Consider the following 15,235-nt stretch of genomic DNA (forward strand, 5'->3'; position numbering starts at 1 on the left):
GTCAACTTTATCATCTTTTTCTTCCTTCGATTTAGATTTATCTTCAAAGGAGTTAGGAGAGTTCTGAAACTCAGATTTATTTTCATCGCCCTTGATAGCTTCAAAATCTTTCTTTTTTTCTTTACTATCCTCAATATTTGATATGTCTTGTGGTCCATTCAAATCAATTTTTGGATGTTGAGATTCTATCTTAGAAGAATCCGAAAGTGATGCAGGCAGCGCTGCAGTGGAAGCAACCAAGCACAGTAAGCCGAAGAGATACATCTGAAAAAAAATAGGGTTATATTAATACACTAATTTTTGGCTAATAAATTTCAAAATATTACACCGTACTATTTAAAAATGACAATAAATTTAAAAAGAAGCCGACTTACCTTTACCAATATTTCAGCTTAATTAATACTTTGTAGAATACATCTTCTTTTTATATGCGTTAATCATAATACCCTAATTACAAACTTGATTGTTTATTAATGAACATTCGTTTTAACTCAGATAACTATTTATTAGAATTTAATTTCTTTTCTATTTCTATTATTATTGATAAATAACCCCATATAAACGTTTAATCGTTATCCTAATTTCAAGGTCATTAGTTTATTAGACCAGACATTATATTCAAATTTCGCTTTAGGTGATAAGTTCAAATACATTTGAATCCGGAACGTTAGTACTAATTTATTTATTTTATACTTTATTGTACTCCACAAATATATATACAAACAAAGCATGAAAATAGTTACAGACAGTGAAGTACAATGGGCGGACTTATGGCTAATTAGCCATTTCTTCCAGACAACCCATATACTACTTAGACACTAATATAAAACCTTTAAGCGTTGATCAGTATTTGTAACTTACTCGTAGGTAGGTTCATACTTTATCAAATACGATATCAGAAATGCTTTACATAGTTATGCTTTGTTGCATAAATTATTATTCTTATTTTATTTATATGCCTATTACTAAAACAAACTGATATAAAGTAAACAAATGTAGAAGTAAGAATTTATTTATTTCACGTTAATTAATCAATCAATTCATCACAGTGAAAAAATATTAAGTAAGTAAACCTTTTGTTTACTAAGTAATTTAATAGTTACATTTTTACATATTTCTAGTAGTAAAGGAAAACGATAGTGGCTGATCAGGCACGTTAATCAACAGAGTTTTAATTCCAAGATCACCGCCTTTCCATTTTATGTCGAATTCTCGAAACAACTGCAACAAAATGCAAAAAAAAAAATAAGTTAGTATAATCGAACCAATCTTTTGAAATAAAATTTCATGTATACGTTATTTCCATTTCAGATATGTGTTAATATTTATAAAACACTTAAACCGACACAGTGCGTTGTGTACTAATGTCTCTTGTTTTTTTTTTTTTTTTTTTTTTTTTTTATTACGATATGGGCTTGCTCTTGACCTCAGTCTAGCCCTAGAGCACAGACGAGGTCGAAGATGGAGCGAGTTCGCCCAGAAGAAGCCTGTTCACTCGCGCTTTAAATATGTTCGGGTTATATGAACTCGGAAATACAGACGCCGGCAGGGAATTCCATTCCTAAAAAATTTGTTTCCACCATATCTCCGTCCTCCGAAACTTCTACAGATACTTGGGTGAAGCACCTAAAGTTAATAATCAAATAGATCAAAAATATAACTCCCATACCCTTATTAAAGTAATGCAAATATTCTGCTCTGCCAGTCTCCTCGCAATGCACGATCGTGGACCAAAACCAAAAGGAAGGCTCAGAAACGGATGAATGACTTCATATTGGCCCGAGTCTCGAATCCATCGCTCAGGTTTGAAGACCAAGGGATCTTTAAGGTACTGTGGTAGGCGGGATGCTACCATATTCTGTGTCACTATCACCGTCTGTTAAAAAGATAGCATTTTTACAATGCTGCTAAAAATAAGTAAATCCTTGTACACGAAAGTATCTGAGTAAAATTCCTCAACAAACTATGGCATTTTATCACCGACTACTGACCAAAAAAGACTATGGCATTTATTCACCTAGAATACCTTTTTTCGAAACTATAGCCGATATATGAATAGGCCGTCAACAGTTTTCTGTCATCTTCTCTTTTCCTATCTCACATCTAATTCAAGTCTTTAATTCGTAATTTCGGACTTTAATCGATGATTTTCGACCTTTTCAAAATTTGGCAAATACCGACAATTTTTCTCGACATTTACAGGACAGACAAAATCTTTACTAATATCATAAAGCTAAAGAGTTTGTTTGATTGTTTTTTGTTTGTTTGCTTGAACGCGCTTATCTTAGGAACTACTAGTCTGATTTGAATAATTCTTTCAGTGTTAGATAGCCTATTTATTGAAAGGAAGGCTATAGGCTCATTTTTTTAAATTAACGCGTGATAAACCGCGGGTACAGCTAGTCTTCGTGTTAGGACTTTGCAAAGAAACCAGCTTTGATTTCTTTAATATGCTCGTTTATTCTGTTTTTTATAACCGCAGCACACACAACAAGAAGACCACTAAAAACAGCCATTGCGGCTCACCACAGAGTATTTTAGAGTTCGAACAATGTTGCCAATATAAAATATTTAATTGCACTTAACACTTCGAATAAAGTAATTAGATATTTTACAAATGAAACATGATTGATCGATAGAAATATCGTTCATTACGGCTGGAAATGAATAGGTAAGTCAAATCTCTAAAGTGCTTTAAACCTTATAGTAAGGCGAGGTTGGAATCCAAATCCGTAAAGCCATGCTTGTTTTTCAAGCAATTTGCATGTTCTTTAATAGAGTACAATAAGGCTTAAAATATTGCCAATATTTAAAACTTTTGACCAAACTTTTGACACAAGCAGAATAATAATAAACACAGTTATCTATTAAACAAACATTAAAAAACTTACGTCTTTAGGAATCAAGTATCCTTTTAACACCATGTCCTGTTGTAAAAGTCGTCCAACGCCGACAGCGACAGGATTCAAACGAAGACTTTCCTTAATACAACTTCTAAGATACACCGCTTTTGATATTAAATCCGATGTTACCTCTTTATCCTTTTCAGGCATTAACAAAGACAATTCCTCAAAAACCTTTTTCTGACACTCTTCATTTTTTGCTAAGTGATACAAAGCAAAGCTCGTTGAGTATGAAGTCTAAAATAAAAAATAAAATATATTTGAACCAAAACATTGGTCTCTCATTTCATATTCATCTTTCGATAACATTTTTTGCAAGAAATAGATCAGATATTTCTTTGACGTAAAATATTACATTACATCCTTCTTAGTTAAACGAGACGCGTTAATATCGTTATTACTGGTTAAAAAGGACAAGAAATACTAATCTTACATATTTTTCACCATACCGTATCTATTGCAGCCATTAAAATATCCACCATAACTCCCGTTATATCCTTCATGTCAACGTTAGGCAATTGAAGGAAAGAAGCTAACAGCGATTTGTCATTATTTTGTTTCTCTTCCTCGTAAAAATTGAGTCTCCTCAACAATATATCCAACGACACTCTATAATTTGTTTATGTGATTAAAACATTGAGCAAACAAATAAAAAAAGTCTACAGATAATTAAATATAATCTAACTTTTCTAAATATTCCTGAGATCTGACCAGTTTTCTGTACAACGGTGTCTTGAAATATTTCCATAAAATTCCCTTATCGAGCTTCATAATGCCACTGTTTGATTCAAAAGCTGCTTTAATTATTTTACTACTTCGGGATTCCGGATCTTGTTCCTTAGATGAAAAACTTTCGAAATGCTCATTAAAAGCAACAACACCTATTACTGAAAATTAATTTTTAAGTTTTTATGAGTGTTATAAATGTTAAGATATCATATACCTATGTAGATATAATATTTATTTAATATTATTAAATATAATATTAAATGAATATATCATATTAATATTATTAGTATATATTTTATACATTATTTAAAATCTATACGTTATATTTTAGTCATATCAAACCATATTTGTAGATTCGTATCTAGGGTACTACTTATTTTTGTGTTACCCACATGATTAAGGAATGTTAAACTTAAAAAGGCTCATCGGTGATGATGTTTGACGAAATCAAAATACATATGAATTCTTTATTAAGAAAGTTAAGGATTCAAACTCCGGCTACCTGATGTCTTTAAAATTCGTCTAAGCCCTGCTGAAAATTTCAGATAGATCTATCTGGATCCAGATAGCCCAGATAAAAACAGATAAAAATTGTATGCAAAATTTTGGAATCCCTGTTTCAAACACACAATATTTTACAATAACTTACCATATAAATTATCGTTTTTTATTTGGAATTTTCAGCAGGGAGGTTAGTAATGGAGTCATCATCACATGCGTGACTCCATTGACTTCCATGAGTTACCTACACTAAACATTTACGAAATTCACGAAACATTCTCTACTAACGTACCTACTTGTATATACATACATGATCCGCTGCAAAAACAATCTATGTTATATTGTGACATATTTGTTAGGAAAATCGCGATTAATCGTAATTTGGAATACTATCCAACAAATAAGGCTTTACTGATAGTATATTATATTTAAAAAGATCTAACATTAATTCATACATACATATTGAATCCTATATCGTAACACCAATTCGGATTAGGTACAGAGTATGCAATAAAGAATTAGCATAACAGTCAATAGTAGTATTTTTTAATTATCATAATTTAAGCAATCTGATCACGTCTTTGACTTAATTGAGACTAAGAAGTACATACCTTCCAGGTATAAGCGATTTAAGTATGGTAAAAAGTCCTCATTGGGAGAAGGTTTGCTCTCTTTAACCCATTCCACAAATTTTCTAGCAATGTTGTCAACATCGTTTACGTAGTGTTTAGCGTTTTGCGGACTTGAAAAATTTTTTTGAAATGTACTACGAATTCGCCACCATTCTGGACCATTTCTAAAATAATAAGTAATAACAAAAGATCAACCTTTTACCTTTAGCATTCAAATTTCATGGATGTTAACCTAAAAATAGCATAAATCATATAAAATCTGCTTTCCTTTGTTAAACTCATAGTATATAGTATATATTAGTTTAGAACACATTAGTTCGTTATTATATTATTATTTATTAACACAGAAAATCTTGGTCCTGATCAAGAGTTGTTATAAGTACCACTATGTAAAAATTCAAAAATATTCCATCGACTCTTACGTAGACAAAAGGCCGCCTGAATTATGTACTTCTGGTTTATTAAGACGATAATATTGCATTGCTAAATGACTTCGTCTCGCTGGATACCGTTCTTTCTGGCGAAATACCGCTTCTATGAGATCAGGTTCGAAGACGTGAAGCACTCTAACGCCAGGAAATTCTCTTACAAAACCTCCATATTTACGCCAGTTAAGCCATGCTGATTTGTCAACTGCATCTAAATCGTAATCACCTGTTGAAATTAATTTTACATGTCATATTGCCTTTATAAAAACTAATTTAATTCGGTAAAGAAATTAAAAATTGTAAATTAATTTATAGATTCGTACCTAGGTAGGTACCCACTATTAAAAATTTGATTTTTATTGAGAATTTGAGTTGAATTGATAAATCTAATAATTTTTATTCTATGGTATGATCTAGTGGGATGCTTAGGCGCAGAAACAGTAGCAGTTGCAGGTTTGATTCCGCTCGAGATAGATATTTACAATTCTACAAATATTTGTTTCCAGTCCGTCAAAATACTTTAATGATAAACATTTAGAAGTGATTGCCGTCTCCTCGGAACTCTTAAGCATCCTTTAATTAAAGCTTTGATCTGTTTGATATTCAAAAAATTCAGTTTAAATTTTTTTTAATTGTTTCGTGACTCTCTTTTGTTGGTCTTATAAATAGAGGCTCAACATCACAATCAGAAGAATATTTTCGTAACTGACATTCTTATAAAAATTAAGTTTTGTAAAAAAAGTAAAATAAAACTTTGGTATATACTTTACTTATTCATAATGTTATGTTCTTAAAACAAAATTAATATAAGTAGCTTGTCATATATATTAATACGGTAAGGTTAAGATGTCTGCCTCCCTTTTTAGGAAAAACCTCATAATTACGCAACATAAATTACATATCATTTTATAGATAATTGATTGCTCTACCGGCATCTACAACTAAAAAGTTTATTAATGATTTTATTTTTGTAAAATAATTAATCAAAATTATATATATGACGGCTTTAATTTTGTAACAACGTCAACATAATTGACGGTCGATATTTTTTTTAACGTGTAATTTTAATGCGAATTATATCTAGTAAAATAATAAAATGATAAGTAATAACCTCAATTGTGACATATTGCCGTACGGTATTTGCCATAGGTTGAAAAGTCGTAAAAACACAAACTATAAATTATTGTAACAGTCGTTGTAAAAGCATTCCACTCCGCGTCTCCTTTCTATACGGAATAATAGGGAAGCCGACGATGCTAAATAGGGATTTACTCGAACGTCATAGAGACCTATTAGGTTGTAAAGCTTAGATGATAAGAAGAAAAAAATGTTATATAATATATACCTTTTCATCGGTAGGTGAAGCGGCTATAGATTTTTAAATATGTAAAAAAATACTGTTCCATGGACATACTCGAGCGCGTCAGATATTGATAGCATCAATGTCCTACGTATTTTTAATAATGTACGTATATTAATCTGATCGTTTGTACGATGCGGGTGGTTGTACGTAAGGGTTAAAAAAGAAAAAAAGAAAAATTTATCGAACGCGTCAGATTTTCTAAGGGGGTGTTAAGTGCACCAAAAAAAAGCTCTCATTTAATAATCTGACGATTTCGATCTGACGCAAACTTGCGGCCACTATTATAATGTGCAAAAAAAATCGCCATTTCGAAATACTCAAGCGCGTCAGAATAAGATATATATGGTTCATCTTTATGTTCTAGACGTGCTGTCTCATAATCTGACGATTATCTAGAGGGATTCGCCTAATCTGACAAAAAAAAAAATTTTTTTAATCATTCCCCTGTATCTGTCCCCGTAGGTCAGTGGGATTTAATACACTGAATTAGTTTATCGGTCTGTTTTAGTTACATATAATTGTCACAAAATATATGAAACATTAGAAAACAATCAGATATATGAAATTACAAATATGAACATCGACTAATTCGAAATGTCTAACAGAAAACGAACACAACTGAAAATAATTTTGAGTACTATTTGATATACTTATTGTAGAGTATTAATAACTGAGGTAGGGCACAGCAGGAATTTCCTGCTCAAAATATGGAGCAGCCCGACTAGGGTAGTACCTCGACCTTACAGAAGATCACAGCAAAATAATACTGTTTTCAAGCAGTATTGTATTCCTGTTGGTGAGTAAGGTGACCAGAGCTCCTGGGGGGATTGGGGATTGGGTAACAAAGCGCTTGCGATGCTTCTGGTGTTGCAGGTGTCTATAAGCTACGGTAATCGCTTACCATCAGGTGAGCCGTACGCTTGTTTGCCGACCTAGTGACATAAAAAAAAGTATGTAACTTTAGTTGTTGCATTTACTACCATCATTCTTTTTTCGTAGGTACCCTTTTCTACGCAAAAACGGACACTTAATATTCTATGTCTACAGATCGGATTTATTATTAAATTAAATTTTAGTTTTTTTAACTACTACGCTCCAATTGAATTTAGAGCATCTCTTTGTTGGTTTTTACTTGTTAAAATTTTTGAGAGCAAAACGAATATTGACACACATACTAGGTATTATCTGTAAGGCAACGGAGCTAAATATATCAATATATTATCCTACCCACCTTTATATACTCTTTAATCCTACCTATTTTCTCAGTATTGAGTAATCTATAAAAGTAGCAAATAAAAATAAAAAGAAATAAAACGTACCCAAAAAAGGCAAATATTTGTATAACGTGCCGATGAGAGGATAACATTTAGGACCTGGAATATCTTCAAAATTCCTTACACCGTTAGTAATCTGTAAGTTATCGTCAAAGGCACGTGTAACCAGCCAATGTTTTGGCAGATATACAAATTCCAAAAAATGCTTTTTACCACACATTTTCAACATTTTGAATTTTTAACTAACTGAATAAACAAAGCTCAAAACAGGCTTGAATCGTACGAGTTGCTCTGTAACACTGAACTAACAGTTTCATATTACAAAAAGACATCGCAGTAAAATAAGATGCACATATTAAACAAAAATCGTATTACAGAACTTGTTGGATCGGCGGTTGTTAGGAATAAATTGCATACTATAAATAGCTAAACATTTTTCTTTTTTAAGATATTCCTAGTTTTATTTTGATTACGTTTTTATTCGATATATTTTTTTCTATTTATTATACTTTTATTGTAACTTTTTACACATTTCTTTTACTGGAAGTATCCAAGACTTTTTAAGCTCCGTATAAGTATAATTAGGTATCTAATAAAAATAATAATAACTTGTAATGTTAAAGTGATTTTTGTATTATTTTCTGAGAACTAATTGAGTTTGCAAACTAAAAAAAAAACAGATTTCAGTTTACATCGACAAGCAATAGGTACAACGTAGGTTTTCGATAAAAGTCAATTAAATACACGCTAGTGGTTGAGCAGTGATTGAAATTTGACCATAATTAATTTAAATTATTAACTTTGAACATTAAACAAAAGAATATAGGTATATGTGTTTGTGTGTCAAATATATGGTAGTGCATGTAGGTTTTTTTATTGATTTAATATATATTTTAGCCATAATTTAAAAAAAAAGTCTCTATGTAAACTGTGTGTGAAATTTTATACTCCTCCGTCTGCACAATTTTCGTAAAAGGTGTACAAAGTTTTTACTTTACATATTACGAGTAATATACAGATTATTAGAGATAACACAAGTACAAGTAGGATAATACAAGTACTTGTCAGATCTTGATTAAATTTAAATGGGATCACACTAAAAGCACCAGCTTTCGATTAAAAAGGAATCATCAACATTTTCAGTGAAATTTTATGAGTTAACGCACATAAAAAGTGCAATGAAATTGAGAGCCTCCACCTTTTTTTAGTAGTTAAGAGTGTACACCATATTATACTTATCTATGGTCAAAAGCTAAATGTCGCCTGTAATTTGCTTTATATATATTTAATGGTTCTTATTAATTATGAATTCATCAAATTTAAACAAATGCTGAAGTAAGTTAGTTATAAATTGAATTAGATCAATCGTAATATTTGTCTTAGTTTCTATCTCCTTTTTAGAAAACATTAACAAAATCCTATTAAGTCAAATGCTGTTGTTATGAATATGCCGTAGCTTAAAATTAAGGTGAGATTAAATCAATCAAAAAATATTTGTTTTAAAATAAATTATATAATTATACAATAACAATTTATTTCAATAAAACTTAATACAATTAAGACATTAAATTAAATATAATATTATAATTTAATTTTAACTTTCATCAATTTTGTTGGTATTCTTGCAGTGACAACTTTGTCAACAAAACTTTCACCTAATGGACTTTGAGCTTTTATATCTAAAGTATTTAAATCAGTTACTATGTCAATATTTCTCCACCACTTTTCTAAGCCATTCCATGCTATCATAACTCCATTGTCAGTGCATAGCTTCGGCTGGGGTCTAAAAATGTTATAATCGAACTCGTTACACAGTACTGTCAGCACATTAAAAATGTAATTATTGCAAGCCACACCGCCAGAAACAACAAACTGCTTTTTATTATTTGGTATTAAGTTGTTTTGATGACAAAATTCCATAGCTCTTTGTGTTCGGTGTAATAAATGTCTAGAAGTAGCCATTAATGTAGCGGCGCATAAGTCATTTACTTCTGGAATTAGCTTATCTGCATCAATATTGTGAAATTGTTCCTTTTTAAAAAGATGATATAATACAGATGTTTTAAGGCCATTAAAACTAAAATTACAATCTTTATGTTCAGCTAAAGGAAGCGGTAATTTAAACATGTGTGGGTTTGTTGCTTTTGAAGCAGCAATTTCAATAGCTTGTCCTCCACATAATTGTGAATACTCAGGTACATTTCGTAGCTTCATCCTCCTTGCAATTTTATCAAAAACTTCTCCAGGAGCACAGTCTATACTTTCACCTAGTAATAAAAATTTGTTTACATCCTGAGCCACAGCAAGTAAACAATGTCCACCAGATATAAGTAATGTCAAAAATGGAAAGGATATATCGTGTTCCATTCGAGCAACTAATGCATGTGCCTCCATGTGATGAATTGGTATGAGAGGCTTTTTGAAATTTCTAGCTAAATGTTTTGCATATTTCATACCTATAGCGAGACTTAAAGGTAGGCCAGGCTGTAATGTGACAGCAATTGCGGCAATGTCTGACATACTAACGTTTGCTTGTTCTAAAGTTTTATCCACAGTGGGTTCAATGTATTTTCTGTGTAAATCTTGAGCAACATCAGGTATAATTCCTCCGTTTCGAAGATGCATTAAGTTTTGAGATTGCACAGTTTCCGCTAATATTTCTCCACGATCACTGATAATCGCACAGCCTGTATCATCACATGAAGTTTCTATTCCAAGAAGGCAAGAATAGTTTCGGTTTGTTCTATTTATGTAGTTGTTGAAGGTACTTTTAGTACATTTCAAAACTGATGCATTGGTTAAGTATTTAAACCTTAAAGAATTCATACTCTCGACGTATAAGCTCTGGCACAAAAAATTTGGCTTTCATTGAAAAATAAAAAGAAGTGAAAAAGTTATACCACGGTCGTGTAATAAGACCGTAAGTACTTGTATACTCTTATTATTATTCTTGGGCTTAATGGCTTTCACTTGTATACCTACTCTTTGACCGTAAGTTATACTTTTGTTATACTTATGATTTTGACATGTGTCATCTTCTATATATGTATCTATATTCCGTTTTTTTGGAAGAGTCCTATTTGGTAAACAAACCCCTGTCAATCGTAATTCACGTTTTTCCCGTATTTATCACTAACTTTCACAACACATTAGCTTACGGACATTTACAAAACTCCATTTACTATTTATTTCACTAAAAACAAATATCAATTTATCATTTGAAACATATAAAAACTATTAAAATACGAATTCCGAGAGTACAGATAACTAATATTTTTGAATATGACATTTCAATATCTTTTTTAAAAGGCAAATAGGGATGTATTCATAATATTTTTAGAGGTGGATGAGTAGGTATAAGTGAATGAACAGCATTAGCGATAAAATAGGCCCATGTTCTATTCCTATATTTTAAATATTCACGAATTATAATTTGTTAAATAATGTTACCGTAAAGCGATTTGTTATTAATTTGTTTTTTGTTATTAATTGTTTTTGTTTTCTTTTTTTTATGTTGAGCGCAAAAAAAATGCTTACAAAATATTGCAAATGTCAATCTTTTATGGAAAAGTGTTCATTGTAAAGGTTTTATTTTATATTATGAATATTTCTGAATTACAATTTCATCCTGAACATTTTTAACGCTATCCCATATAATATTAAAGTATACCACATAGCAACGGCATAAACGTTTACTGTAGTTCACAGAAAAAAAATTTGAGACTTTAGGATGAGACTTAGGATTACCCAATGAGAGTTTCGTGGAGAACTATGTTATTAGTCCTTTTTTTAGATGTTAGAGAAAGTGTGCCGCCGGCGCAAGATTTTTTATTCAAGTAAATACAAATAATGTGACAATAATATGAATAGGGTCGACTTTTTTTTAGAGACAGGTGGCCCTATTTTGTTGTAAATTTTATTTTTGACGTATTTTTTACCAACCACTTCACATAAACGAAATAGAAAATTGTTGCCTTTTATACTCGATGCTCGATTAATATATATATATATATATATATATATATATATATATATATATATATATATATATATATATATATATATATATATATATTAGGTTTTGAAATAATTTTAGCAATATTTTAGCGTTGACATAAAATGAATTTTATATTCGTCTATGGCTTATTTATATTGTTCATTCATTTGCTCTTTGTATCACTTTACTACACAAATTGACTTACATATTACTCTGTTGTCTGTGGTCGGAGGGACGCCATATTTGGTTACTATTTAAGACTTCCAAAAAAATAAAATATGTCTTTAAATATTATTACTTTTGATTATTACTAACTGACCCCAGGCACAAACTTTATTTTGCCATATACGTATACGCTCTTATAAGTTAGGAGTATGAAAAATAGATATCGGCCGATTCTCAGACCTACCCGATATGCACAAAAAATTTTAGAAAAATCGGTAGCCGTTTCAGAGGAGTTTGTTGTTTGTAATAAGAATAGCTGTGCCGAATTTAACAAAATAGTTATTGTTTAGTTCGTAGAGATATAAAATAATATAAAAATCCAAAATAAAATAACCTAAGTTACTTCTTATTACATCAGCTATCTGCCAGTAAAAGTCCCGTCAAAATCGGTTCGGCTGTTTCGGAGATTAGCCGGAACAAACAGACAGACAGACAGACAAAAATTGTAAAAAATGCCATTTTGGTATATGTACCGTTTATACATCAATATGCATTTAATAAAATGCGGTTATTTTAATATTACAAACAGAGGCTCCAATTTTATTTATTTGTATAGATTGCGTGAAGCAAAAACTTTGTACCTTTTTTTTAGAAGAATTGTGTTGACGGAGGAGTATGGAATTTCGCACACTCCTTATATTGTATATAGAGAAGGAGTGTAGAACGCTAATATATATATATATATTTATCTAATTATGCATAAAAGATACATTAAATCGATATAAAAAACATTACAGATTATTCGGCCTATTTTTTTTTATACAACTAGGTCAGCATAGCATCAAGCAAGCGTATGGCTCACCTGATGGTAAGCAATTACCGTAGCTTATAGATGCTTACAGCCTTACAATATCAGAATCATCGCAAGCGCGTTGCCAACCCTACCCCAATCCCCTCAGCATCGCTGGGCACCTCATGGACTCACGCACCACAGAAACACAACACTACTTTTTCAAGCATATTCAGCGCTGATCTTCTGTAAGGTCGAGGTACTTCCCCAATCGGGCTGCTCCAGATTTTGAGCAGGATATTTCCTATTATGCCCTACCCCAGTTGAATCTTTGCACTGTAAAGCTATTTCTGAACATTACTTTATTATTAGTCGGAAAATTTTAGTTTTTAAATGAAGAAAAAGCATATATATTTAAAATGAAAAATAATGTGACCCGGCAGTAACCTTTGTCTTTACTTTTAGAAATTTAAATTTATTAATAAAAGTAGTAGTCTCGTTTCTGAGCCTACTATTCTAACGTCAAAGCTCTAGATAAAATCTTTATTTTATTGTCAATGTCAAATATCAAATTGATTTTGCAAATTTAATTTCTGAAAGCAATCTATAATGGTGATAGTTAATTTGTACATTTGAATACAACGTCACTAATTTACACCTGCCAAATAATGCTATACTAATGCGTAACATCGCTATACTCAGGTCACTTTCCATTATATTGAGCTACATAAGCAATCGAAGAAGATGGAAATTTTAGAAAGAGTTTACCACAACTTAAAGCGACAGTTCAATGCCCTACCGGTGACTGTTTCGAGGACGGTGGAAAAAGTGAATAAATCGATAATTCATGCCAGGGTACCGCCGTTTACAAAAGAAAATGTACTTTTTTATTATTTACCTATACAAGGTCTTGTTAGTTACACAACTTTATCAATAGGTGTTATGAACCCACACTTGATGGTCAGGTATGTAAAGTAGATCTTGTCAAAATCTATCTCCCTATTTATCTAAACTCCTTATGTTCTATATGAACTCCCTCGTTTATAAAAATGATAAAAAACCTTCAAGAAATAATTATAAACAGTTAATGGTAACAAAATTACAACTCTAACAGAATGTAAAGCATTTTTTTTTATTTATTTCAGATTATTCCCACGAAGAGACATAACAGATGTTCTATTTCTTTCTGCTGGAGGTGGTGCTGGGCTATGGTTGTGGGCACGGCCACATATTGCAGCTGCAGCCCCAGCCAGACGGTTTTCATGGGCCTTCTTAGGTGGTTGTTTATGGCCACTTGGTTCAATATTTCTTTGGGCAATTTTAAGAAGCTCCATTGGTCAGAAACCTGTTCTTGGAACTTTTCTGGGTGTAACAACTGGTGCAATGCTTACAAATATTGCTTTAGATTATTTTAATTATGTTGAGCTCATGTTTTGTGGAGAAGTTCGATTGCCCGATGACACTTACAGCCCTAACAGCGATGATGAAAAGTATGATATTGATTTGTGAATGTGCACAAACATTTTGGCTTATATAAAAGATGTCGTGTAAACATCCTGCAACAAAATTTAACTTTTCACCAAATTATTCTTGATATATTGATTATTTTTAGACTTAAGTAAATTAACTGCTATTGTCAATAGTGTGGACATTTAATGTTTAGAGTATTTTAGCTTATAGAATACTAATTGTTATCCAAAGCAACTGTATTGATGTGATTGTGTATATAATATTTTGGAATATTGTGATTTTGATGTATTTGAATGCTCTATTAAATTATTTCCTTTGATAGTTTTCTTTTAATTCGATATGTTATTTTTATTTCATCTCTTTAATCTACTTCTGGCAAAACAGCCTAATTCTTTTTTTTTGGTACTACTACTGATTTGAAATCATCTTTTCTCTTAAATGTTCAGATGAACAGCCTAAAATAGACTAAGGTGTTATATATTTTAATCCCATTAATTACTAAAAATATTGTCTGATTTAGGACTATTATCCCTTTGGATAAACTCCTGAGAAAGTTATAACTATGTCAATAGTAAAAATCCATACTACATCATTTGTGCAATCATCCAAATTTGAATTTCTGTTCTGGTCAACTGGTGGGAGCTGTAGTCTTAACACTAGTAGTTAGAGATTAGATACCCACTTAATGCAGAGAACTTTCAATTGACGATAGCAAAAATTATGGGGGGGATTGATATGGGGGGACATATTTAGATTTACAGAACAAAGTCAGTAAAATCATGAAGGAACAGGACTTGTCAGTACAATGCCAGTGTTTGTACTAGCACTAGACATGAAAACTAGTTATCGCTAGGGCTAGGGTTTACGAGTTTGACCCCTCGCAAATGACAATGGGTATACAAATAGATGTTTGTTGTTGTTTTGGGACACCTAACACTTTATTGCATCGTACTGAAACCATTTCATTTAGTTATCAAATGATA

The 15,235-nt window shown here is 31.3% G+C and overlaps 2 protein-coding genes across 2 annotated transcripts; both read right to left on the reverse strand.

Annotated features, from left to right (window-relative positions):
• Positions 1-1,070: 1,070 nt before the first annotated feature.
• Positions 1,071-15,213, reverse strand: LOC123654714. The gene is made up of 11 exons (XM_045590600.1): positions 15,153-15,213; positions 13,930-14,168; positions 9,430-10,674; positions 7,876-8,035; positions 5,188-5,419; positions 4,745-4,929; positions 3,589-3,790; positions 3,353-3,512; positions 2,892-3,140; positions 1,670-1,876; positions 1,071-1,221 (listed from the first exon to the last, which is right to left on the reverse strand). Exons 1-11 carry the CDS (start codon positions 15,211-15,213, stop codon positions 1,108-1,110), a joined length of 3,054 nt encoding a protein of 1,017 aa, XP_045446556.1. The 3' UTR covers positions 1,071-1,107.
• LOC123654337 (probable tRNA N6-adenosine threonylcarbamoyltransferase, mitochondrial) lies at positions 9,356-10,716 on the reverse strand. Its single transcript, XM_045590249.1, has one exon. It carries the CDS (start codon positions 10,654-10,656, stop codon positions 9,412-9,414), a length of 1,245 nt encoding a protein of 414 aa, XP_045446205.1. The 5' UTR covers positions 10,657-10,716; the 3' UTR covers positions 9,356-9,411.
• Positions 15,214-15,235: the final 22 nt, after the last annotated feature.

This window comes from Melitaea cinxia, chromosome 6, assembly GCF_905220565.1.
Source record: "Melitaea cinxia chromosome 6, ilMelCinx1.1, whole genome shotgun sequence".
Classification (NCBI taxonomy): domain Eukaryota; kingdom Metazoa; phylum Arthropoda; class Insecta; order Lepidoptera; family Nymphalidae; genus Melitaea; species Melitaea cinxia.